General features: G+C 51.1%; 1 protein-coding gene across 1 annotated transcript; it reads left to right on the top strand.

Moving 5' to 3' along the window:
- Window positions 1-9,559: 9,559 nt before the first annotated feature.
- Window positions 9,560-26,173, top strand: ECHS1 (enoyl-CoA hydratase, short chain 1). Its single transcript, XM_065407738.1, has 8 exons — window positions 9,560-9,686; window positions 17,387-17,584; window positions 19,238-19,365; window positions 20,028-20,127; window positions 21,300-21,404; window positions 23,375-23,494; window positions 25,621-25,688; window positions 25,776-26,173. Exons 1-8 carry the CDS (start codon window positions 9,599-9,601, stop codon window positions 25,839-25,841), a joined length of 873 nt encoding a protein of 290 aa, XP_065263810.1. The 5' UTR covers window positions 9,560-9,598; the 3' UTR covers window positions 25,842-26,173.
- Window positions 26,174-27,354: the final 1,181 nt, after the last annotated feature.

Below are 27,354 nucleotides of genomic sequence, written 5' to 3'. Positions count from 1 at the left end.
AGACAGCTATTCTCCCACGCTGCCTACCTGGCAGGGAGGGGCCAGCCCCGCGGCCAAGGCTCCAGCTCCACCTCGGCTCAGCGCTGCCGATGGACGCTGCGGGCACTAGGGACCCCCGTCCTGGGCTCGGCTCCTGGGTCCCAGTTGCAGAGGCGGCGGCGCTGGCAGCCCCAGCCTCTCCTGCTCCGCCCAGGACTCCTCCCCACCCAGCACTACGACCAGAGCTGGGGGGAGGAAGAGCCGGGTGGTTGGCTAGGGGCGGGGGTTGTGGTGTTCAACGGTGCTCTGTGTGTGGGGGTGGGGGTGGGCGGGAGTGTGTGTATGGTGTGGCCCGGGTTCTCTGCGTGGGGGTTGTGGTGTGGCACGTGTGCTCTGTGTGTGTGTGGGGGGGGGGGTTGCGATGTGGCTCGGGAGTCGGGTGCTCCGTGTGTGGAGTCGTGGTGTGGCATGGGTGCTCTGTGTGTTGGGTTGCGGTGTGGCCTGAGTGCTCTGTGTCGGGGTTGTGGTGTGCATAGGTGCTCTGTGTTTGGGGGAGTTGTGGTGTGGCACGGGTGCTTAGTGTATATGTGGGAGTTTTGGTGTGGGTGCTCTGTGCGGGGGGGCTGCTGTGTGGCACAGGTGCTCTGTGTGATGGGCTGCGGTGTCGCCCGGGTGCTCTGTGTGTTGGGTTGCAGTGTGGCATGGGTGCTCTGTGGTGGTGGTGGGGGGGGATTGTGGTGTGGCACGGGTGCTCTGTGGGGTTGCAGTGTGGCACAGGTGCTCTGTTTAGTGGGGTTGTGAAGTGGGTGCTCTGTGTGTCGGGGGGTTGCAGTGTGGCACAGGTGCTCTGGGTACGGGGATGCTGTGTATCATGAGTGCTCTATGTGGGAGGGGTTGCGGTGTAGCACAGGTGTTGTGTGTTTGGGGCAGTTGCAGTGTGGCATGGGTGTTCTGTGGGGGGGGGGGGGGTTGCAGTGTGGTACGGGTTCTCTGTGTGAGGGTTGTGGTGTGGCACTGGTGCTCTGTGTTTGGAGGGTCGGGGTGTGGCACAGGTGCTCTGTGGGGTGGGTTGTAATGTGGCATGGGTGCTCTGTGTGGGGAGCTGCAGTATGGCACGGGAGCTTTGTGTGCAGGGTTGCGGTGTGGCAAGGGTGCTCTGTGTGGGGGGAATGCAGTGTGGAATGGGTGCTCTGTGTGAGGGTTGTGGTGTGGCATGGGTGCTCTGTGTGGGGGAGATGCGGTGTGGCAAGAGTGGTGTGTTGGGAGTTGCGGTGTGGCACGGGTGCTCTGTGGGGTGGGGGAGGTTGCAGTGTGGCACAAGTGCTCTATGTGTGGGGGTTGTGGTGTGGCATAAGTGCTCTATGTGGGGGGTTGCAGTGTGGCACGGGTGCTCTGTGCAGAGGGGATTGTGGTGTGGCACGGGTGCTCTGTGTGTGGAACTGCGGTGCGGCACGGGTGCTCTGTGTGTCATGGGGTGGCAGTGTGGCACAGGTGATCTGTGTGGGGCGGTTGCTCTTTGGGGGAGGTTGTGGTGTGGCACAGGTGCTCTATGTGGGGGGTGCGGTGTGACACAGGTGCTTTGTGTTGGGGAGATGCGGTGTGGCACGGGTGCTGTGTGTGTGTGTTGGTGCGGTGGGCTCTTATTTTAGTGACACCCCTATCGTTCCCACAGGATCCTTTTGCCAAGTCCCCACCCACCCCTCCCCCTCTCAGTGCCGCAGACGATGATGAAGATTGGCATCTATATCTGGGGCACGGCTGGATTATACTGCACTATGCGATGGCGGGACTCACTGTATTTTCAGGAGAATGTATGTGAAGCAGTTGGGATTAGAGGGGGCAGTGAGCTGGGGAGCCCTCTGCGGGGAGGAGTGGATGGGGAGAGGTGCGGGGGCGAGTGGGGATAGGGCCGGGGAGGGGACATGCGGGCAGGTTGGCAGGGGTTTGGAGGGGAGACAGGCCATGCTTCCTTGTCTTCCTCCTGCTACTGCTGGGAGCCCCCCTCTCACTATGGTGATGGAGGGCTGGAGGGGGGCTCAGGAATGGTTCAAAGGGGGTTGCAGCTGGGACCTGGCATGTCCTGTGTGCCCAGGCTGGGCTCTTGTGCCTGCTCTGAGATTGGGGCTTGCAGCAGCACAGCTATCTTAAAGGGACAGCCAGCACACCATACTGGGCACAGAGAGACCCAGAGCATGATCACTTGGGCCTACGGGGAGGAATTTGCTCTTTATTCTTGTGTGCATGGGTGCTTGTGTGTGCGGGTGCACGCATGTGTGTGCGCAAATGTGTGTGGGTGCTTGCATGCAGGTGTGGGTGGGTACACCTGTGTGTGTGTGCAGATTGGGTTGGGTACACATGTGTGTGTCTGCAGGTGTGGGAGGGTACATGTATGTAGGTGTGTGGGGGGTGCATGCATGCACATATATGTATGCTTGTGTTTGGGGTCGTGTGTGCTGGGCTGTGCATGTGTCTGCACGTAGGGGGTGGAGTCGTTATTTATAGAATCACAGAAGAGATGGAACATTCCTCCACCCTGCCGCAGGGGTTAGCACAGATTGTTCCAGTGACAGATGCATTCTCCAGTGCTTTGTCCACCCCCGAGCAATGGGCTTCCACCACTCCTGTTGTTTCTCATCAGCTCACTCCTAGGAATCGTCTCCGGCTGTTTGTGGAGGGCTTGGTTATGTGACTGCCTTGCCTTTGTTTTCTAGGTACCGCACGGTTACACCTGTAAAGACTCTGCTGCCTGTAAAGCTGCCGGCAGTGGCTCATGAGCGTGAGTACCAACCTCATGGCAGACGGTTAGGAAGCAGGGCACACTCCCAAACTGGTTGTGAGTTCTATACTTAGATTTCACCAACCAGCTATCAAATGTAAACTGCTCAGATGCTATAACAGCCTAACCATGGAGTCACAGACAGTCCCCTCACTGCTCCGATTTGTCTTGCATTCCAGGTGAATCTGCCTTTGATAGATGGTCCCTTACACCAAGAATCAGAGCAATATTCAGGTTCCTTCCAGAACCAAAGGACCAATCACTTACCCCAGGTCAATTGCACCTTAGATCTCACACCAAAGGCAATGCTTGTAGCCAATCCCATGATCACGCCTGTGCTAGGTTCCAGCCAATCCACAAGCCCGGAACTGGCCATGTGATTCCCGGAGCAGGTATATAAGCCCCACAGGCGAAACAGCAGCTCAGTCTGCTCAGTGTGACTTCAGGGCTTGGAACTCTCTCCTGCCTGATGGTGGCAAAACTCCCCAGGCCTTAGCCTATCCCAGCCTTGCTGCTGCCTTGCTCCCAGTCCCCCAGCCTCGCTTTGGCCACCCTGGACTCCTAATTCTGGCTCTGACCACTAGGCCTGGTGTGACGTTATTGATATAATCTGGGACCATATAGATCATTGTTGCAACCAAGGTCCTGTAGTGGCATCCAAATCTTGTATAAAGGGGGTCAAATGGGGTGTCTAAGACAAGGTTATGGTTTACTGGTTATGATTATGCTGTCTATATGTGTGTGTCAGTTTTGTAGTTGAAGTTATGAATATTGGCTCTATACTGTCTGTATTTCAAACTTATGCTATGCTGCTGGGTGTCATCCCAGACAAACTGGTGTTAGCTCTGCCTAGCCTGCTTGATGGCCCATTAAGGACCATCAGCTATACAATGGACCCATTGAGAGAAGGCAAATATGCCTTGAGACTCAGCAAAGTATGCAGGAACTTGCCCATGTGACTCCAGACTCCATTTTGCTGTAATTTTCCACAGTAAGAACAAAGAGGTGTTCTTACACCTGGAAAAGACTATAAAAGGCTGATGCCTCATCTCCATCTTGTCTTCAATCCTGCTTCATACCTCTGGAGGAACTTTACTACAAGCTGAAGCTTTGAACAAAGGACTGAGGACCCATCCCAGCGGGGGATGTATTCCAGAGACTTGATTTGAACCTGCAGTTTATTCTATCGCTGCTGCAAGCCTGAACCAAGAACTTTGCCATTACTGTATGTAATTGATTCCATTTAACCAATTCTAGCTCTCATCTCTATCTTTTTCCTTTTATGAATAAACCTTTAGATTTTAGATTCTAAAGGATTGGCAACAGCGAGATTTGTGGGTAAGATCTGATTTGTATATTGACCTGGGTCTGGGGCTTGGTCCTTTGGGATCAGGAGAACCTTTTTCTTTTACTGGGGTCTTGGTTTTCATAACCATTTGTCCCCATAACGAGTGGCACTGGTGGTAATACTGGGAAACTGGAATGTCTAAGGAGATTGCTTGTGAGACTTGCGGTTAGCCAGTGGGGTGAGACCGAAGTCCTCTTACCTGGCTGGTTTGGTTTGCTTTAGAGGTGGAAAAAAACCCAGCCTTGGGCTGTAACTGCCCTGTTTGAGCAATTTGTCCTGAGTTGGCACTCTCAGTTGGGTTCCGCCAGAACCGCATTGTCACACCTGGCCATCTCCATCCTAGTTTCCGACACACATCTCTGTACAAGGCAGGCTGCCGGCCCAACGTTTGCAGGCTCGTGGGTATCTGATCTTTGTGCATGAGCATTTGATTAGCTGAAGGATTGATTCAGAAGCGCATGGTATTTCACACACGTAACTCTAGTGCACTCGTGGCCAAAATGGAGTCTGCTCTGCCAGCAGTTCTGGACAAGAAAAGGCGCCCACGGGAATACAGCAGGGAAACTCCCTTCCACCCCGCCCGGGGCACCAGTTCCAAGCCCCCTGGAGTAAACACACACCCTGAAATAGTACAATGAATATAGGAAAGGGAAATATTTACAGAGGAATGAATGGATAAAAATGGGGGGAAAGATGGGGGAGCGGTAAAACAGGGTTACATCCAACATGAGGACCCTCTGATCCAGTGGTACCACAATATGGAGTGGCAGTCACTGAGCATCTACACTCAGAGTCCAGGAATCCTGGGCAGAGTTCCAGTTTGGCAGAGTCTTGGGTTCTCGTGGTTGTCTTTGGTGCCAGTAAACTTTCCCCAGCAAACCCCTCTAGTGCCCTCTTCTGCTGCTCTCTGCAAACCCACACACAGCGACAACCTCTATGTTTAACTAGCTGCAGCCTCCTTCCTTATTGCAACACAAAGTCACAAGCCCCAGTACTCACGTCCCCATGCATCTCTGGCAACAGTGATACTGGGTCCGGCTCTGGAGCTGTGCTGCTGTAGTGCTTCAGTGTAGACTCCACCTATGCCAATGGGAGGGGTTCTCCAATGTCTGTAGTTAATCCACCTCACCAAAAACCCGCAGCTAGGTTGACGGAAGAATTATTCCATGGACCTAACACTGTCTGCACCTGGATGTTAGGGAGATTCCCAAACCTGAGCTGGCTTTTGTAGGTGACAAATCTGAGGAACTGTCACGGATTGAAGTGTCACGAGAGGAGGTTTTGGAATTAATTGATAAACTTAACATTAACAAGTCACCGGGACCACATGGCATTCACCCAAGAGTTCTGAAAGAACTCAAATGTGAAGTTGCGGAACTGTTAACTAAGGTTTGTAACCTGTCCTTTAAATCAGCTTCTGTACCCAATGACTGGAAGTTAGCTAATGTAACGCCAATATTTAAAAAGGGCTCTAGAGGTGATCCTGGCAATTACAGACCGGTAAGTCTAATGTCAGTACCGGGCAAATTAGTCGAAACAATAGTTAAGAATAAAATTGTCCGACACATAGAAAAACATAAACTGTTGAGCAATAGTCAACATGGTTTCTGTAAAGGGAAATCGTGTCTTACTAATCTATTAGAATTCTTTGAAGGGGTCAACAAACATGTGGACAAGGGGGATCCAGTGGACATAGTGTACTTAGATTTCTAGAAAGCCTTTGACAAGGTCCCTCACCAAAGGCTCTTATGTAAATTAAGCTGCCATGGGATAAAAGGGAAGGTCCTTTCATGGACTGAGAACTGGTTAAAAGACAGGGAACAAAGGGTAGGAATTAATGGTAAATTCTCAGAATGGAGAGGGGTAACTAGTGGTGTTCCCCAAGGGTCAGTCCTTGGACTGATCCTATTCAACTTATTCATAAATGATCTGGAGAAAGGGGTAAACAGTGAGGTGGCAAAGTTTGCAGATGATACTAAACTGCTCAAGTTAGTTAAGACCAAAGCAGACTGTGAAGAACTTCCAAAAGATCTCACAAAACTAAGTGATTGGGCAACAAAATGGCAAATGAAATTTAATGTGGATAAATGTAAAGTAATGCACATTGGAAAAAATAACCCCAACTATACATACAATATGATGGAGGCTAATTTAGCTACAACGAGTCAGGAAAAAGATCTTGGAGTCATCGTGGATAGTTCTCTGAAAATGTCCACGCAGTGTGCAGAGGCGGTCAAAAAAGCAAACAGGATGTTAGGAATCATTAAAAAGGGGATAGAGAATAAGACTGAGAATATATTATTGCCCTTATATAAATCGATGGTACGCCCTCATCTCGAATACTGCGTACAGATGTGGTCTCCTCATCTCAAAAAAGATATACTGGCAGTAGAAAAGGTTCAGAAAAGGGCAACTAAAATGATTAAGGGTTTGGAACGGGTCCCATATGAGGAGAGATTAAAGAGGCTAGGACTCTTCAGCTTGGAAAAGAGGAGACTAAGGGGGGATATGATAGAGGTATATAAAATCATGAGTGATGTGGAGAAAGTGGATAAGGAAAAGTTATTTACTTATTCCCATAATACAAGAACTAGGGGTCATCAAATGAAATTAATAGGCAGCAGGTTTAAAACAAATAAAAGGAAGTTCTTCTTCACGCAGCGCACAGTCAACTTGTGGAACTCCTTACCTGAGGAGGTTGTGAAGGCTAGGACTATAACAGAGTTTAAAAGAGAACTGGATAAATTCATGGTGGTGAAGTCCATTAATGGCTATTAGCCAGGACGGGTAAGGAATGGTGTCCCTAGACTCTGTCTGTCAGGGGGTGGAGATGGATGGCAGGAGAGAGATCACTTGATCATTGCCTGTTAGGTTCACTCCCTCTGGGGCACCTGGCATTGGCCACTGTCGGTAGACAGGATACTGGGCTAGATGGACCTTTGGTCTGACCAGGTACGGCCTTTCTTATGTTCTTATGTTCTTATGGGTTAGGCAGACTTAATTACACCCCTCAGGGGGTGTAGCTGGGTTAACCTATCTTTGTAGTATCAGAGGGGTAGCCATGTTAGTCTGTATCCACAAAAACAATGAGGAGCCCGGTGGTACCTTAAAGACTAACAGATTTATGTGGACATAAGCTTTCGTGGGTAAAAAAACCTCACTTCTTCACTTTTACCCATGAAAGCTTATGCCCAAATAAATCTGTTAGTCTTTAAGGTGCCACCGGACTCCTCATTATCTTTTTAGTGTAGATCTAAGAAATGGCCAAACACCAGGAATAAGATATGGGATGTTCATCAAATTCTTCAGGTGCTTGTTCCACAGACAAGATCTGCATGTGGAAGAGCTTCCCCATGTTTCTGGTTGGCTCCAGGGAACCCCAGAGGTTGACAAACAAAGAGTAGCACCTTGCTTTCTGCTGTAGAGTGGACTATTGACCAATTGTGGTGAACTCTAAGTCAAATAAACCGGTTAAGGAATGGGAGGTAATGTTTAAGGAATAGCTTGCTGTGACACCCAGAAATCTTCCAGAGGTCACACTTCCTAATACCCCAGCAAATCCAAAACCAACTAGCTTTTACTCCAAATCCATATCTGTACATTGGTCCGCTGTAGGGATCAGCTAGATCCCCCTCTCTATATGTGATTAACCTGTCTTGTTCCTTCAGCAGAATGTCTCTTGTTCTGCTGCAAGCACTGAAAGATGGGCAATTAATGGTACTATATAATCAAAGAATGTACAGGCTTGTCCATTTAACTTAGAGGCAATATGAAGGAGGTCTCCTTTTCAAATGACTGTTGTATTATAGAAGTGATAAGAATTGCTATGGCACCAGAAGGAGAAAGAATATTGAAAGAGATAAGCACTTAATCAGTGTGTAACCCTGGAATATTAAAATAAACGAGTAAGTAGAGAGAAATTCCATTTAATAGTAGGGGTTAATAGAGAAATATAATCCTTAAAATGAAGAAAACAAAAAACCTTAAGAAAAGGTGAGAGATATGCTATCCAACAGTGCCATCTACTGGGTACTGATGGAAGCAGCAGAGAAACAGCTGAAATCTAAAAGAGCTCTGATGGCAAGGATCCAATAGAAATAAGAGGGTCACTACTCAACCCTGTAAACAGGGTATAAAAACTGAAGTCATGGGGTGGGAGCTCCTAGGTGACCCAACCCACAAATAAGCTGCAGAATCTAAAAGTGGAACTGGACACTTGGCTCAGTAGGGAGGGACCACCAGTGCTACAATTGGGTTAAGACAAGTGCATCTGATCCTTCTCTCCCTGGAAATATGAGAACCTTTTAAGATACTACATTCCTGGTGAGCTAATAAACAACCAAGTGTTGTGATGGGTGCATCAAGACTTCTCTGGCCCCTGCTGGAGTCGTAGAGAGCTGACACACCAACCCGAAGGAAGAGCATTGCCTGGGATAGAGGGGGAGGGAGCCTAGACCTCCCAGCACTGCCTAGGCCCAGGGACATCACATGGTCCTCCAGCAGTTAGAAGGGCCGGGAGGGGACAGTACCCAGATAAGAAGGCCTGCCTCCTCCTCTCAAAGGGAATGCTGGGTGGTGCTGTGCTGGGAGAGGAGCTGCCTGGTGCTTTCCCAGAGGGGCCAAGGCCTCACAGCCTGGCTGTCCCCACCCCAGAGGGTTCCGGGGGAGCAGCTGTTTATTGACTGGGCAGTTCTGGGACCAGACAGCTGAGCTTCAATGCTCTGTTCCCAGCCTGGGCTGAGAAATGCTGCCCAAGGGCACAACAGATCCGGGAAGGGCCCAGCGTCGCATCATGTAACTAGTGCTCCAGCTCAGCTAGTACAGGTGTGAGGGATCACACCCGGCCAGGCTAGCAGGAAGTCTGCAGCATCTACCGGCACCTCAGCAACACCATGAAATTGGTCACATTCATAGAATCATAGATTATTAGGGTTGGAAGGGACTTCAGCAGATCATCTAGTCCAACCCCCTGCTCAAAGCAGGGCCAATCCCCAACTAAATCCCTAAATGGCCCCCTCAAGGATTAAACTCACAACCCTAGGTTTAGCAGGCTAATACTCAAACCACTGAGCTATTGCCCCCAATTGACCATGGCTCTCCAATCTTCCCCTCCTCTGAACCCACCCACTGCCTCCCAATATTCCCCTGAACCAATCCACGGCCCCCCGATCCACCCCACTCCCCTGAACCTGCCCAATCCTCCCCTGAATCTACCCACGGACCCCCGAGCCTCCCCACTCTCCCCAACCCACCCACTGCCGCCCAATTCTCCCCCAAACCCACCCATGGCCCCCTGATTCTCCCCCTCTCCTGAGCCTACCTACACGCTCGATCCTCCCCTGAACGTACCCACAGCCCATCATCCCTGCTCCCCTGAACCCACCCACAGCCCCCTGACTCTCCCCCTCCCCTGAACCCACCCGCAAGCAGAGGGCGGGGCTATGCCGACGAAGATCTTGGGGGCGGGGCTCCGGGTCCCGTGGCTCAGCTCCGCCATGGCTGTTGCGCTCCGTGCGCTGCTCTGCCCGGCCCGGGCCCCAGTCCGCCTGCTGCTGCGAGCCCCGGCTCGGCTCAGCTCGGCGGGTGAGCGGCGGCTGCTGAGTATACTGGGGGGCGGGTGTGCAGGTGCTGGGGGACAGTGCGGGGGCTGGTTGTGGGACCGGGGTGGGGGCTGGGGGACAGTGGGGTGATTTAGTTCCCTGCAGGGTGCTCGGCACACTAGCTCCACGCTCTGGAGCCTGCTGCCCCTGCCCGGCTGGCTCATCGGGCGATCGCTCCCCTCTCTGGCTAGCATTGCCAGTTGTGTGCCGGGTGGTGTGGGGAGCCCCCCTGGGCCTTGGTGTGCTCTGCCTGTGTGTGCTCCCCCACCTCCCGGGAGAGGGTCCTGCCCCACAGAACTGGCTCCCTGCACTGCCCCATCCCTCTCTGACCCTGCGGCCTGGGGATTCCTGTAGGTCAGTGTGGGGGGCAGTGCTATGCTTTGAGATTGCTGTCTGGAAGTTCATGCAGGGGCCTCAGGCCCAGCTAGTGTGGCCGGCTCTGGAGGAGTTGTTGTCCAAAAGCAGAGGGTAAAGTTCTCCTGACTTGAGCTCTGCTCTATCCAAATGAATCTGGTTCCCCCAGCAGCTCCTGTCTCACTCCCTCACTGCTTGCTGCCCACCCCTGGAGGTGCTGCCCAGGAGCTCAGGGCTGCGTTGCACTGTGGGTGGAAGTAATGCCAGAGCTGTGCCCGCTGCCCTGTCTCCCCTCCGAGCTGGCGGGGGAGCTGTCAGTCCTGTTGACTTCTGAGGCACTGTTTGCACCCACCGTGCTTTGTGGGCATGGGGCCTTGTGCACTCATGACAGCACCTCACGGCTGTCAGTGCCTCAGTCTGGTTCCAGGGGCTTGCCTGAGGACTGGCCAGGGGCCACCTGGTCATACCCTCTTCCCTCGCCCTGTGCAGACAGCTCCTGCGGCTGATGTGGATGTGTCAAAGGGCATGCCAGCAGGGCTCAGGGTGACAGGAGCCCATATGCGAGGCCTCCACATTCACTTCTTTCTCAATTAATTCAGGGCTTGTGGAAGGGACCGGATGTGTTGCCCTGGAGAAGGAAAACCTGGATCTAAGGTCAGGTTTAGAATGGGCAGCAGGGCAAGCCTTCCCCATGATGCCCTACAGTGTGCCTCAGGCCAGCTGAGAGGCAAGGTCAGTCTCCAGGTGTGCTGGTAAGGGGACATTGTGATGCTGCTGGTGCTAGGAGCTGGGCTGCCACTCGTGTGGATAACTGAATGGCTGTTGGGAGCTACCCCCAGGTGGGTTCCTACTGGCCATTATTTTGTACCGGGTTCTTTTCTGACACCAGCCTCATAAAATTTACCAGTAGCCTAGGCCCAAATCTCCTCACCCACCATTGCTATGGTGAGGATGATGGAAAAATAAGGGTCTGTTTTAATTGCCGACCAAAAGACTGACCTCTTACAGGCTGGCTTCTGCCAGGCTGCTCTGGCGTAGTCGCGGGAATGTTAATTTCAGTTTTGCAGCACTAACTCTAGCTCAGTGTGTTCAGAGCCTTTTACAGATTCCTCCTGCTTCGTACTGTTGGTTCTCTGGGCATTTGTTGAATGCTCTGGAGAATAGTTTGTGTTGCTCTGTGAAGCGCAGACAACGTACCCGTCATAGTACAAGGTACACGTGACAACAGCCCCAAATAAAATACAGCGTAAACAAGACAGACACAGAGTAGGCTGAACATAACTTGGGCTATGTCTACACTACGCAGCTTTTAGCGACATGGCTGTGTTATGCCGCTAAAAGGCACGCAGTGTAGCCACTGTTTGTTGGCAGGCGAGAGCTCTCCTGCCGACAAAAAACTTCCACCCCAACGAGTGGCGTTAGCATTGTCGGCAGGAGAACGCTCCTGCCAACTAAGCGCTGTTCACACCCGCACTTGTCCTCGACAAAACTTTTGTCTTTCGGGGGTGTATGTTTTTGTTAACACCTCTGACCGACACAAGTTTTGTCTTTCACTTGCCAGTTGCCAGTGTAGACAAAGCCTTAGTGTCATGTGAAATTATTCACTCTTCAGGAGGAGAAGTGAGGCTTCAGGAGAGATTTACGCGCAGCGCAGATAGTGGTTTGGCAGATTGAAATAAGGGGAGGGGATGAGAAATGGAACTAAAATAGTCGTGGGAGGAACAGACTGTGCATCCAAGTTGGCATTACTGACCGGGGGAGAGGGCTGATGCAATAGGAGCTGATACGCAGGGCCTTGCATAAAAATATTGCTCACATCTTCTCAACAAACTTTTTTTTTTTTTTAATGTTGAGAAAAGAAATTACAGCCAAATTCATTTGATTGCAGGTCTGCTGAGGAGTGTTAGTGAGTGGGTTAGAGTGAAGAGACTTGCTATATTTAGTTTGTGTATATGTATCTGGCAATTCTAGATATTGTAGCTGCTGGATAATTTATTTACACAGCCTATGTAATATGCCTGGATTGCTTTTCCTCACGTGTGTGTGGAAAGTCCTATGGATTGGTTGTTACAAGGAGGAGGGAGAAAAATTGTTGTTCTTAACCTCTGAAGATAGGACAAGAAGCAATGGGCTTAAATTGCAGCAAAGGAGGTTTAGGCTGGACATTAGGAAAAGCTTCCTAATTGTCAGGGTGGTTAAGCACTGGAATAAATTGCCTAGAGAGGTTGTGGAATCTCCATCATTGAGGATTTTTAAGAGCAGGTTGGACAAACACCTGTCAGGAATGGTCTAGATAATACTTAGCCCTGCCATGAGTGCAGGTGACTGGACTGGAAGACCTCTCAAGGTCCCTTCCAGTTCTATGATTCTATGGATGGGTGTCTGAAGTGTGGGGGCATGTATGATTGGCTCCCATACCTTTCGTACAGGAAATTATTAACGTGATTTTTTTTTTTAGGGCAACATTCTTTCAAATCCGACTAATGAAGCAGGATTCAGGCATTGTGCTCTCTCAGTGGAAGGTTCATGCTGAGCAGCATATTGGAGTTGATGCTCCTGGCGTATTTGAGGGGAGCTGTAGTCTGAGCTGGGTTGGAAACTGGATCTGGTTATGCTTTCTTTTAAACCTGGGGATGCAACCCTTGTGATTTCTCCATGTATTCTTCTCCCCTTTTTTGGTTACTCAAGGTAGATGCTAGCCATCATAATGCTTATTAGGCTAAATAAGTTTTATTGCCCAATAAACATTCTGCAGGACCTGGTGTGTAAACAGGATGTTTGTTCCTTTAAGTGTCTTCCTGCAAATGTCCTCACTTAAGGTCCTACTGGCTGCTGTGGAGGTGACTGTGACCTCACCGGTAGAGGATTATGATGTCAGTTGTGGAGTAAGCGACCAGAACAATTGCAGCCCCTGTGCAGGATAGCACATGGGCAATCATTTCCCCTCCTGTTTGCCATCTGTAAAGTGGCGTGATGATCCTGACCTTCCTTTGAAAAATGCTTTGAGAGCTATGAAAGCTGTGTATGAATTACACTTCGCACCGGTTAGGTGCAGTACAGAAATATTGAGAGACGTGTATGTGAAATGCTTTGATTCTGTTTACACAAGACGAGATCTGCTGCTCTTTTATGAGACTTTCATACTAATGGTGCATATATAGATCAGTTTACTCGATCAGTCCACTTCCATGCAGTTAATTCAGGAATTTGACTTCAAAGGGCACCAACTTCAAGGTCAACTTGAAAATCCACCTTGCTGTTGTGCCATCTGTTGTTAAAGTTGTACGTAAGGCCCCTGTCCTCCAATATGATGTAGGACTCCTGAACAGAGCCCCTTGTGCGGCGCAACATTCCCATAACTGAAGGATTGATCGGGAAAAAATATTTTCCTCTCTTTTCAGTTGTGCATTATGCATTTGAGAGCACCTTGCAGAGTCAGTTTCACTGGTCTCCTGGCTAGTCAGAGAGGGGAGACAGCTAATTGGAAAAAGATCCTTATAAAACTCAGCGGAGGAGCGGGAAATCTTTTAGACACTTTTAAATTGGAATTTAAGAATAAAATCCGGATTTATGGTGCCCCTGCACAGAGCATCAGAAAATGATTTTGTTTTTTTTAATTCCAATCGACAGTGCCCCTTTAATCAGTGCCTGCAGCCAGGCTCACTGGTGGGTCTGTCATTGGTGGTGCTGCCAAAGGGGTCACAGCTGCTGATGTGATGTAAAGCAGGGTCTGGATAGAAAAATGGGTCCTGTCAAGGCCAGCTACAGTGAGGACAGAGCTTGAACCCCATCATTGTCCAGGTTCTCACAAGCCTGGGGAGGCAACTTTCATGAGTTAAAAACCTATGATATGGGCCTTGATTTTCATGCCTGGCTTCCTGACGGCAGGCACCGGCATCTGTATTTAGGCTCCTATGTAAAGGCAGCCTGACTTGCAACATTACTGAGCACTTGTAGCTCGCACTGACTCCAGTGGGACTTGTAAGTGCTCAGTAGTTCTGAGATCCAAGCCACTTCATTAGGAGCCTACGTATGGATTTTCAGGTACCTCAATTTGAAAATTTTGCTCTTGATGGTTCTGTGACGGGTTGGATCACAGAAACCCCCTTGGGAGCTGCCACCCGATGTGCAAAGACTACCCCTGCTTCTGTTTTCCCTGCCAGCTCAGGACTCCAGCACCCTGTCTTGCTGAGTTAGACACTCCCGTCTGCTCCAACACAGACCCAAGGTCTGAATCACTTGTCCCAAAGCTGCAAGTTTACCCGAAAATCAGCTTACAGGAGTGTGCTTGTCTTTAGCACTCAGATGCCCAACTCCCAATGGGGTCTAAACCCAGATAAATCCGTTTTACCCTGCATAAAGTTTATGCAGGGCAAACTCATAAATTGTTCGCCCCCTATAACACTGATAGAGAGAGATGCACAGTTGTTTGCTCCCCCAGGTATTAATACATACTCTGAGTAAATTATTAAATAAAAAGTGATTTTATTAAATACAGACAGTAGGATTTAAGTGGTTCCAAGTAGTAACAGACAGAACAAAGTAAGTCACAAGCAAAATAAAATAAAATGCGCACATCTATGTCTAATCAAACTGAATACAGATAATCTCACCCTCAGAGATGCTTCAGTAAGTTTTTCTCAGACTGGACACCTTCCAGGCCTGGGCACAATTCTTTCCCCTGGTACAGCTCTTGTTGCAGCTCAGGTGATAGCTAGGGGATTCTTCATGATGGCTTCTCTCCTCTCTCTTCTGTTCCACGCCTTTATATATCTTTTGCATAAGGCGGGAACCCTTTGTCCCTCTGGGTTTCCACCCCCCCTCACTGGAAAAGCACCAGGTTAAAGATGGATTCCAGTTCAGGTGACATGATCACATGTCACTGCAAGACTTCATTACTCACTTGCCAGCACACACATATACAGGGAGACTCACAGGTAAACAGCCATCTGCAGACAATGGGAGTCATCAAGATTCCAAACCATCATTAATGGCCCACACTTTACATAATTACAATAGGCCCTCAGAGTTACATTTTATAGTTCTAGTTTTAGATACAAGAGTGGTACATTTATACAAATCAGATGATCATACTCAGTAGATTATAAGCTTTGTAATGATACCTTACAAGAGACTTTTTGCATGAAGCATATCCCAGTTACGTTACATTCACTTATTACCGTATTTTCTCTAAAACTATCCCAGTTACATTATATTGACTTATTATCAAGTTTTTATAAAACCATATAGACTGCACAACGTCACAGGTTCCCCCCAATAATCCAAGGAGGCCAAAGAATTGGGCAGCATTTCCCAGGCGGATCTGTCTCCTGCTAGATTCTGCATCAAAGCCCTAAACCAGTGCTTGGGACAGGGTTGCTATGGCAAAAAGCGTCACAAAATCCCCATTCTGAGGACGTGGCAGGTTCAGGTTAAGAGGAGCAGATAGTCTGGGAGATGCCAATCGTACCTGCACACGCACACAGGAATAAATGTAACCAGAACAATTGAAGGGATTTTTATTCAAGTGCAATGCATTTTATTGGAGGTTCCTGGTTGTGGAGGCTGCACCTTTTAACCCAGAAGTGTCTTGGATTATTGCTGCTTTTCTGCAGGTTGTCCTCTGTAGTGTACTTCTACCTTTGAGGTACATGGTGGAGGGCTCGGTTATGCCCCCCACCAATGGCATGGGAAGGGGACTGAGTTTACACCATCAGCAATTAACTCATCTTTGACTACTAGTGGTAAATATGCCCAATGGCTTTTGATGGGATGTTAGATGGGGTGGGATCTGAGTTACTACAGAGAATTCTTTCCTGGGTGTCTGGCTGGTGAGTCTTGCCCACATGCTCAGGGTTTAGCTGAGCGCCATATTTGGGGTTGGGAAGGAATTTTCCTCCAGGGCAGATTGGCAGAAGCCCTGGGGGGGTTTCGCCTTCCTCTGCAGCGTGGGGCACGAGTCACTTGCTGGAAGATGCTCTGCACCTTGAAATCTTTAAACCATGATTTGAGGACTTCAATGGCTCAGACACAGGTTTGATACAGGAGTGGGTGGGTGAGATTCTGTGGCCTGCATTGTGCAGGAGATCAGACTAGATGATCATAATGGTCCCTTCTGACCTTAAAGTCTATGATTCTGCAGAATTTACAATTTCATTTGTCACTTTTTGCTGGACTAGGATCCAGGATTCCTGGGTTCAGTGCCAAGTTCTGCCATTGACTTTTGGTGTGATCTTAGGCTAGTCCTTACCCAGCAAGGCCCATCTATAAAATGGGATAATGGTACAACCTACCTTTGCAAAGTGCCTCTATCCTCTGCTGACAATTGCTAAATAAGAGCTAGGTGTGAATTATTTTAAAGTAGGTTGCTGGCCTTAATGATTATGAACAAAACCTTCCAAATGGGATATCAGATGCAGCCCTATCTGCCTGAGACTGCAGACTCCCCAGTGCCTCTGCTGCTGCCCAGAGCTTTCCAGAGCAGCAGTATAGTGAAATTATCAAGGCTCTGGTTGTTTTGAACCAGCCCCAGCTGTGAAATAGACAAGACTTTGTCAGTGTCACTGCTCCCTGGGGAAACTCTGAACCAAGCACTAGATAATCCGTGGGGAGGGGGCCAACGCTGAAGGCTGAGAGAAGGGACAGAATAATAGAGGTCATCTCTCCCAACCCTCCCCACAACACATGGCTAAGAGGCTTTAGGAGAGGGTACAGTAAGGGAGAGAGTCCTGCAGCAGTCTGGTGGAGAGACACAGAATGCTTCTCCATTCTAGCAGGTAGGAAGGGTTTTAAAGAGCTGTCAGCTAGAGGCTGAAATGAAATGTGGAGCCACCTAAGGTACAGGGTAGGAGTTTTAGCAGTCTGGGTGTGGGATAGTTGAGCTGCGCACCGGCCATTGCCCTGGAGGGCAGGCCCCTACAGCCTGCCCAGCTCCCACAGCCTCTGGCTAGGCTGTGCAGTCCCCAGCTAGCAGGGGCAAGCCCTGTGCATTGTAGAAATGCCAGGGAAAGTAGCAGGTGGGTGCTGACTGTGCTCGTAACCACAGGAAGCCAGCCCTATCCTGAGTCGCTCTCAGTGCAGGACACTAGCCAGCAGAGCAGACTTGTGAAGCCCAGAGTCAGCAAGCAACAGAACTGCTCCACACTGATGCAGGGGCGTGGTCACCGGGGGCCCTAGCAGAAGAGCATTGTGGGGTGGCTTTGGCAGAGGAGGAGCAGGTGCTTGCCCTTGCAGGATAGGAGGGGGATCCCAGCCCGCCGGAAAGCAGGTCCATCCCATGCAGTGCCGCTAACTGCTGTAACAATGTGCTGGTGTCCCTTCCCCCGGCAGGCACTCAGTTCCAGTATCTCGTGGTGGAGAAGAAGGGGGCGAAGCAGAATGTAGGAGTGATCCAGCTGAACCGCCCCAAGGCCTTGAATGCCCTCTGCGATGGCCTGATGAACGAGATGAATCAGGCCTTGGACTTCTTTGAGAAGGACCCACATGTGGGAGCCATCGTCATCACTGGCAGCGAGAAAGCCTTCGCAGGTAGGCAGAGAGGGCACCCCGGGGCTCTCTGAGGAGGCTCGCTCAGCACGTCCCATAGCGAGGTGGGTGGGCTGGAAGTTGCTTTGCCTTAGTCACCCACTTGCCATTGGTAGGTGGTGGGCTTGCAGGGGCTGCAAAGGCCTCGGGGTGACTGCTGCTGCTTTTAAATGCTATGTCTCCTGGTGAAGAGGATGTGTGAGAACTACGGGAAAACTCTGTGCCCAACTGGCAGCTGCCCTCTGGATGCCCTCCCTTGTGGATGGCAGTGCTAGGGAGCTCTGCTGTTCCTAGCGGGAGCACTTGCAGAGGAAAACGGGGCTTGAGTTTGGGAAGGGGAATCAGTGACTTCTGTCGTGGGTCCAGTTTTGGATGGAGGAGCCTCATCCCCACTCCTCTTGGAAAGGGGAGAACCCAGCTGTGTGTGAGAGATGCAAGACATGAAGCCGCTGATAATTCTGGGGATCCCAAGTGGTTGGCTGCTCCCCCAGAATGTTCAGAGACTTGTGAGCTTTAGAGATGGGAAAGGCCCCTCTTGTACCAGGGACTAGTGAAGGATGCTTCTCAGGGCTGGCCTGGAATACAGAGCTAGGTGGGCTTAACTACGTTACTCAGGGCTGTGAAAAATATCATGTCCTGTGCGATGTAATGAAGCTGACCTTCATCCCAGTGTTGACACTGCCAGGTCGATGGGAGTATTCTTTAGTTGACCCAGCTGCTGCTTCACAGAGGTGGATTTACTACAGCGATGGAAGAACCCCTTCAGTCACTGCAGGCAGTGTCTACACCTCAGCGCTGCAGAGGTGCAGTCACAGCGTTTCTAGTGTAGACGTACCCTCCGTGTGTGACCACTTGGATTTTAAATGTCCAAACACTAGAGCTTCCAGCCCTTCCCCTGGGCAAAAAAACAAATCATACCTGAATCATGGCTAGGGTCTGGCTTTGCCACTGAGAACCCAGTGTGAAGCTCCAAGGATGGGGGATTATTTTTAAGGCCAGATGCTATAACCATGTCTTTCAGGCATGCAATGTGACAGGTGCTCTTGTTAAAGAGAAGCTCAACTTAAGCATCACACCTTTGTCTGAGCATATGTTACCTACTGCTCTTCCTACAAGTTACCCCTAAGATCACTGTGTGGAAAGAGTAGAGAAAATATTTCTCTTTTTCAGTTAGGGAGCTCTGAGTGTAGAGTCAGTTTCCTGGGTTCCCCAGTACAGTCTAAGAGTCCTTTCCCCCATCTATCAGTTTTTCACATAGTAACAGGAGGAAAGAAAACTTTTACAAAATAGGACAATTTCTGTGTGGTTTTTTTTTTTTTTTTTTTTTGCAAATCACAAATCTTATGAGGGCAACTTGGAGGCAGGGGTTGGACCTGAAACTATTTCAAGAGGCCCCTGTAAGTTTTAGACAAACCAATCTAGTGCGGACCACTTACTGATCAAAGGATGTTAGCGAGACAAGGTGGGGGAGGTAATATCGTGTATTGGATCAGCCTCTGTTGGTGGGAGAGACAAGCTTTCGAGCTTACACAGAGCTCTTTTTCCTTTCTGCTGAATAACATCTAATATCCTGGGACCAACAGGGCTACAACAATACGTGGCCCAAGGATGGTCATTTCCCAGTTCATCTTGTCTACACAATATTCTCTCTTTCAGCTGGAGCAGATATAAAGGAGATGCAGAACAGAACCTTCCAGGAATGTTACGGGGGCAATTTCCTTGCACACTGGAACAAAGTCGCTCTGGTCCGGAAGCCGGTCATAGCAGCTGTGAATGGATATGCTGTGAGTTTGGGTTTTCCCTTCCTTAATCTACCCCTGCAGCCTAGAATGTGTCTTGGTAAATATTGTACTGTGGTTAACTTCGATGTCATTGTTTCAGCCAGCTCCGGGCAGATCCAAATGTCAGTCTTAACTGGGAATTGTGATAGTCTTAATATACTTTTTATGTAGAGGGCTAATGGAAATTTTTTCTGAGTCAAAGCAGCAGGATAAGCAGCATCCAAACTCCTGCTCCTTACTTGCAGCTCTGGCTGTGGAGTTTTTTACTCCTGCTTAGCCCAGGAAGCAGCTCTGCCTTCCTCCCTTGACCACTTGGGGAATGTCCCATCCCTCACCCCCTAGTCCCTCCTGGAAGAGAGGAATGGGCCTTGGAATGCTTTGTACTAAGCTGTTTCTCTTTGGGCTCCTTGAGTGAGTTCTATAGCTCTGTGCTGGTTAGCGCATCAGATGGGAACTTGGAAGAAGGGGGTTCAAGTCCTGGCTCAGCCATATGCTCCTTGGATGATTGTGGGCAAGTGACTTTAGTTCCCCCTCCCCTGCTGTGGATGAATACAGCACAGACTGTGAGGCCTCTGATCCCATGAGAGCTAGCTCGACTGCAAGAAACCCTTGTGTGCCGGGTGGCGCTGTGCCAGTTCTAACCCATGCCCCTCTCTCCCCTGAAGCTGGGCGGTGGCTGTGAGCTGGCCATGATGTGCGATATCATCTATGCTGGCGAGAAGGCGCAGTTTGGGCAACCCGAAATCTTGCTGGGAACCATTCCAGGTAACCCCTGTTGAGTACACTCCTGCCTGTGAGTGTCTAGGGTGGCCAAGCTCCTTCCCAGCCTTGGCACTGGCTAGTGGCGTTAGGGATATGAACGCTTTTAAAAAGACACATTGAAAGTTACTGTGAGAGGCCCAGTGACACGTGGTAGACGGAGCATGGAAACTGACCCATTCTGGTCACTCAGATAAAGACATGAGTGCGATCAGTTCAGACCAAGGCATCCCTTATGGGCTTGGTTAGTTCGGAATCCTACCAGGCTTTCAAATGTTGACAGCCCTCTTGAGGTGTGCAGAGACAAATATCACTGTCTGACAACTTCCTGCTTCACAGTGAAAGCCCGCTCCGATCTCTGGCGTGCGTCTTCCTCCCTTCTTTAAAATGACCACACCAATCTCTGGTCCCATTCCTCCTTCGCTGTTCCTGCTGCTTTTCAATGCTCTGGGCTTGGCAGGTGATCGGTTTTTTTCATGTATGTATCTAACACCAGGAATCTGTAGGTCTTGCACCTGCTAGATGTGTTGTCAGGTTACTTTCTTGTCCATTAGACACCCCTCCCATCTCCTCCAAGGTCAGGTGGTGCTATTGTTGGGTCATCTGGAGCCTTGCGTTCAGTAATTAGCCTGATTTACCCTCTGATTTTTGACTGGTAGCTATTGATAGACCTGCATGCCTGTGGCCGAGCACAGGGCAGCTGTCAATCACGTGGTCACTTTAAAGACCCATAAAAAGAAAGGGATTCCTGAGCTTTCCCCGATCTCAGATCCCAGATGCTGAAGAAATGTACTTGTAGCAGGGTCCCGTTGCCTACATCTGTGCGGAGAATAGTTCAAGTGGTTACATACAGAGAGAATGGCAGGCAAGTGTGCCCCATAATTCCATGGGGTGGGGGTATGGGGTATGGTGACATCCTTAAGCCCCAGGGCAAAGCTAGAGCCCTGTGATAAAATAGCAGCAGCAGGTAGAAATGCGCCTGTATCTTACATTGTGTTACATAAGGATCCAACAGCTTGTCTCCCTGCCCACCCCTTCCTCTTCTCCTTGCCGTGCTGCCTCCCCTGTGTGCACAGACCTGACCTGTTGCACATGTGTGTGATCAGGGTGTGTTTATTTAGGAAATTCCTCCTGACTGACCCTTGCAAGCTAATTGCGGCCTTCCTAATTAACCACAGGAGCTGGCGGGACTCAGAGACTCACAAGAGCAGTCGGCAAGTCCCTGGCAATGGAAATGGTCCTAACCGGAGACAGGATCTCTGCTCAGGAAGCTAAAGAAGCAGGTATGGGCACAAGTGTGTACGCCTTCCTGCCAGGCTCCTCCTGTGGCACTGGGTGGGAAGGGAGGGGAGGTTTCCTGTACCCGTGCTGTGGGTGAGAGGGCAATCCATGAGAGCTGCTCAGGCATCATTTCTGGTCTGGATGAGGGTGGGTCTTGGGACTTGCCAGCTGACTGAAGTTGTCACTTCATGCCCTTCTCCGGAACGCATGGCTCCTGGGGAGGGCTCCCCATCTGTAGATGACTGAGACCCTCCTGGCTCTGTGCCTTGGGCATGTGTCAGTTAACTAAACAAGTCAGGGGAGAGAGTGCATCCTCTGCTGCCAGGCACAACGGGGCCTCTCAGCCCTGCGGCGTGCAAATCCATCACTGTTCCTTAAAGCCGGCTGTTCCCTGCTGCATGTGTGGCCCAGCCATCCCTGTAACGCGGAGCAGGAGGTGGCTTCCCCAGGCTGCAGACTGGCCAGCACACGAAGGTGTCCCCTAGGAACATACCTGGATGGAGGCTGCTAGGGGCACATGGCTCTTCCCTCTTACAACTGACTCTTCCACGCTGATCCCGTCTCTGTTGAGCGTTTGCCCAGCCGCTCTCCCTGCGCTCCTAGTGCAGAGGGTCCACTGCCTGGCGTCGTTTCTCTTTGCCGTGTCCTGGGATAAACCATTCAGAGAGAAGGGGACATTACTGGGAAGGATTTCCTTCCCCAGGCATTCTCCCTTCACTATTACTCCCCAGATCCTGTGGGGAAGCTGATAGTGATAAATCAGCTCAGGAGCTCTTCAGCCCAACCCAGCAGGCAAGGGGTCCAGACAGGAAGGCAGCTCTTTGCACACCATGGTCCTATGAGGGGTGGCCAGATCCCCATCGGGAAGGGATGCAGTCAGCAGCTGATGCTGGGTGGAGGGGACCGCATTGCTCTCGACTGGAACATGGCATTGCGTAGACAGCAGCCCTCTGCCCCGTACCTAGACTAGAAACGGTAACGACCCTCCCCCCATTCCATCTCCTGGGTGGAGTTTGGCCTTTGTCCACGTAGCTGGGCACATGCTTATTGTCCGCTCCGGATCCGGTGGTTTCATTTGGACTCACTACCGGGAGGTAAAGGGGGGATTGGGAGCAAGGTGCCTGCTGCTGCTCAGTCTGAAGCACAGAGGGAGCTCAGCATGGGGTGGCCTTTGGATGGTGGTATCCCATGGCCTCCGCAGGCTTCACTTGGGCATTTCTCTGCTGCAGGGGGAAGCTCCAAAGTGGGGTGACAGTGGGAGCTTTCTGTGGGCGCTGCAATGGCATCCCGCAGCTCCATGCCAGTGTCTCCCTCAGCTGTGCTCGGTTTAGAAGGAAGAGGAGTTTGCTAACAGGAAACGTAGCCTGGGCTCCGACTCCAGCTGGACCCTTTCTGGCTCAGGCCCCGTCAGCAATAAAGATCCCACAGCTGGAGCTGACTTGGGGCCAAGACTCCAGCTGCCTTTTGCACAGCCCTGCAAAGCCCACACCTGAGGGCGAGAGGGCTGCGTGGCCAGGCCGAAGCTGCTGGGTTCGAATGCTGCTCCCTGCTCTGCTTCCAGCCCCTTCGCACTGTGGTGCTGGGCACTAGGAAGTGTCCAGCTCAAGTGATGGCAGCCGTGGCTCTGAATACACGTGGGAGTGAGTTGCGGGGATGGAAGGGGGGGCTCATGCACAGTCATGTCTTAGGCCATGCCCATGCTTTACTCCAGTGAGGCTTTGCGCCATGTACAGAGCCTGCTAACTGACCCGAGGTTCATGCGCTGAGTCTGCTGGATGGCAGCTGCTCTGCGTTACCGGTGTCGGACATTGGACCTTGGGCAAGGCTGTCCGATGAGCACCGCTGCTCTGCTCTGTGGCTGGTCAGAGGCTGGGAGTTGTGAACGTGTTCTCGGATGGTGGTGTCTGGGGAGGACACAGGAATGCTGAGTGCCAAGTGCTGACGGTCCAGTAACTTGCCCCCTCCTCTCTAGGCCTGGTCAGCAAAATCTACCCTGTGGAGAAGCTGCTGGAAGAAGCCATCAGCTGTGGGGAGAAGATTGCAGGGAATTCTAAGCTTGTAACAGTAATGGCCAAGGAAGCTGTCAATGCAGGTACAGGCAGTGCTGAGTGATGGCTGAATGTGGGGGTGGGTGCACTGGGCTGATGTGGCCCCACCAGGGCTCAGTGGGAGGCTGAGGTACTTTGGGTCCGTGGCCGTAGAGGGCAGCCTTGCTGAGGAATGGTGTCCCGGAATAGGCACTTGCATGAAAAAAGTAGTACAGTAACTCCTCGCTTAACGTTGTAGTTATGTTCCTGAAAAATGCTACTTTAAGTGAAATGATGTTAAGCGAATCCAATTTCCCCATAAGAATTAATGTAAATGGGGGGGTTAGGTTCCAGGGAATCTTTTTTCACCAGACAAAAGACTATATTTTATATATATAATATATATATACACACACATATACACAGTATACGTTTTAAACAAACAATTTAATACTGTACACAGCGGTGATGATTGTGAAGTTTGGTTGAGGTAGTGAAGTCAGAGGGTGGGATATTTCCCGGGGAATGCCTTAGTGCTGAATGATGAACTAGCACTCGGCTGAGCGCTCAAGGGTTAACATAGTGTTGTTAATGTAGCCTCACACTCTACAAGGCAGCACAAATGGAGGGAGGGGAGACAGCATGGCAGACAGAGACACACACTGTGTGTGAGAGACAGAGAAAGATACGCATTGCCCCTTTAAGTATGCTGACCCCACTCATTGTACATTGCCTTTTTAAATAGATCAGCAAGTTGAGATAGCAGCTGCTGCCAGCAAGCTCCCTCTGTCCTGAGCCCTGTCACGTGTCACCCCATCTCCATAGAGCAGGGGGGAAGTAGGGGGGAGGGGGACACCCTGACATTAGCCCCCCTCTTGCCCCCTCCCCTGCACAGCAAGCAGGAGGCTCCTTGGAGCAGCTCCAATGCAGAGGGCAGGAGCAGCACAGGACAGTGCGGGGAGGGACAGCTGAACTGCCGGCAATTGATAGCCTGCTGGGCAGCTGCCGCACAGGGAACTTAGGGGCGTAGGGAGCTGATAGGGGGGCTGCTGGTCCACCCTGGTTCCAAGCCCCCATCACCAGCTCCCAAGGGCTGCTCTTTCTGCAAGCAGTGGACAAAGCAGGCGACTGCCAAACAACGTTATAAGGGAGCATTGCACAACTTTAAACGAGCATGTTCCCTAATTGATCAGCAACGAAACAACGTTAACCGGGACGACATTAAGTGAGGAGTTGCTGTATCACGGTTTCAAGGGCACCTGCACCTTTAACCCCCCTGCATGGCCCACTCTAGGAACGCCCCTCAGGTCGGAGGTCTCTAGCTGTCACCTGTCCCTCATCTCTCCTATTCCTTGCCTGTGGCACATGGCTGTCTAGCCTCCTGCGGGCTGTAATAGTTTGGTCTTGTTTTGGTTGCTGGGTTAGTGTGCGGGGGCTGGGTGGGGTTGGTGGCCTGTGATAGACAGGAGGCCAGACTAGGTGATCTGGGGGGCCCTTCTGGCCTTCAGCTCTGGAGGCTCACATCTGGCCAATCGCAGTATAATGGTCTGTGAAGATAAGCCTGGGTTCATCAGATCTGCTGGTTGTTCCTAAAACCTTGCAAACGTGGCCCAAGTGCACTGCTGCAGTGACGTGTGCGCAGGCAGCCTGGCGTGCTAGCCCAGATGGGGTGACGTCCTGGGGTTAACGGGGACTATGGGCAGGCCAACATTTACCCCTTCACTGCCAATGCTTTTCACGCAAACATCCAGCTGGCATGCTCATCCGGCCGTCCCAGGTGGCCTGCCCACCTGCCAAAGCCCCAGCCTGCCCCCAGAGATCTCAGACAGTGCAGTCCTGGGTTCATACAAACAGGTGGGGATGGCGGGGAATCTAATGTGCTGTGGCTCCACAAGAGCGAGGGGTTCTTTGAAACCTCCCTGGTTTAATGTCAGCCGGCTTTGGGTGCAGACTGGGGAGACCCCCTGCCCTGCCACCCAGGAGCTGGTAAAGAAATGTGGAAGGAGGGGAGCAGAGGTCTGGAACGTGCATGATTCTGGCCTTCCCCCAGTGAGGCTGCGGTGGGGCAGTACAAACCCTTTAGGTCTCCTTGGGGGACTCTCCTCTCAGGGAGCGGGCTAGATGTGATCGTTAAACACCCAGCCATCCCCTCCGCTTTCACCCGCGTCTGCCACTGGCTCCTCTTTTTCAGCCTTCGAGATGACGCTGACTGAGGGAAATAAAATGGAGAAGAGGCTCTTCCATGCCACCTTTGCTACGGTGAGTATAGGTGCTGCCCCGCGGGCTGCTTGTCTGGAGAGCGACTGTTGTACGGACCATGCCCCTGAGCCCCTCTCTCTCTCTCAGGATGACCGGAAGGAAGGGATGGCAGCCTTTGTGGAGAAGAGAAAGGCAAACTTCACAGACCACTGAATGCCAGCGTGCCTTGTCCTCTCGGAGCTGCTGAGCTGGAGCCTCTGCCTTGATCCCCTTGCAGTGTGGGACTGACAAATAACCATCACAGCAGGTTGCGCCCAGCAGTAACCAGTACGGGTGCCCAATCCTGTGCCACTGCCCTGGGAGAAAAGGCCCTTTGATTCACAAACGCTATATTACACGGGGTGTTGGGGAAAGGAGCTGCCGTAGGCTACCCTAACGGTTTGGGCCCTTCCACATAATCAGGTGATGGGGGTGTAGGGAACACGTCTGATCTGAATCTCAAATGACCTGACACTTTTGTTCATGATAAGAAAATCGGAAATGGAGATTGTCGTGTGATCGTTATTAAAGGGCTCCCCCGGCTGAGTTGGCGGCACTGCCCTCGCCAGGGAAGGGCTGGTTCGGACTGCGTGCGACAAACGCTTTGGTGTGCCGGCTCCAAGAGCTGGAGACAAAGGAGGGCTCTGGGCTTTGGGTTGGTCACTAAGCAAAACCCCACTGCCCTGGCTGTGCTGCTGTCCTCTCCCCATCGTGGGGACTCGGGGCTCCAGCCTTGGAGGTGCCCTTGGTAAAATGAGTGTAACAGACAATAGGAAACCTCCAACTCAAGGGACATTCTCCATCCTCAGACTCCTTTCTGCTCTGACGTGGCCCAGCTGAGCAGGAAACTGGCTCCCTCCTCTCCCCTGACTGGGCATGCGGGTCTCTGACAGGGGGCTCTGGAGCCAGATCAGCCCCTCTGCCTGTGAGCTTCTTGTTGCAGTGCTCTCCTACGGGCTGGGGAGCAGTGGCCCGTGTGCTGATGTGGGTCTGATTCCTAGAGCTGAGTGACCACGAGCTGGTGCCTGGCTTCCAGCTGCTGGCCCCCAGCTCACAGATGGGATGGAAGGGCCGGTGACCTGGCTCACAGAGACGTGCTGAGGCGTTCTTATACAGGACGTAGGAGTAGCCAGGTTGGATCAGAGCAGGGGACCGTCTCATCCCAGGGTCTGTCACCGACAGGAGGAGGTGTTAAGCAAAAAGACCCACTAGTGGGAATAACCCTAGGGGTGTGGCTTCCTGACCCTTCTGTTACTGGTTGGCTCATGTCCTGAAGCACGGGGCTAACCACCAGGATGGCTGCACTGGACGTGCTAACGATATGAGGGGCAGAGTTAAGGATATTTGAGTGAGCTTAATGTAAAATTCTTTGGCTCTTTGAGTTTCTAAAGCTCCAGTGCTATTTTATTACATAGCCCTTTCAGTTACTGTCTCTGCCTGAACAGTTTAACCAAGTTTTTTCTCAGTGGGAATTTCCTTAGTTTTTGTTATACAGTGGAGGACAAATCCTGGTGCTGTTGCTGCAGGGAAGTATTGATCCTCTGCCAGGTGGGTACATAGCAGCTTATTGGTGTATCTCTGTCTCCAGTTCACTCTAACTGCCCCATCAGCTACCTTATGGGCGTTCAGCCCACCCCTTTGATAGTGGCCTGTTAGGAGTCTGTCACCCAGCAAGTTCTGCTAGGGA

Source organism: Emys orbicularis, chromosome 7 (assembly GCF_028017835.1).
Source record: "Emys orbicularis isolate rEmyOrb1 chromosome 7, rEmyOrb1.hap1, whole genome shotgun sequence".
NCBI classification, from domain to species: Eukaryota; Metazoa; Chordata; order Testudines; family Emydidae; genus Emys; species Emys orbicularis.
Note: the sequence above shows the minus strand (reverse complement) of the source record. Positions and strands in the feature narration are given on the sequence as shown.

Excerpts from the sequence above, each read along its gene's own strand:
- ECHS1 (XM_065407738.1), top strand. The coding sequence starts at position 9,599 with ATGGCTGTTGCGCTCCGTGCGCTGCTCTGCCCGGCCCGGGCCCCAGTC. Across the intron at positions 9,687-17,386 it reads GGCTCGGCTCAGCTCGGCGG|GCACTCAGTTCCAGTATCTC; the intron begins GTGAGCGGCGGC and ends TTCCCCCGGCAG. Across the intron at positions 21,405-23,374 it reads TCAGGAAGCTAAAGAAGCAG|GCCTGGTCAGCAAAATCTAC; the intron begins GTATGGGCACAA and ends CCTCCTCTCTAG.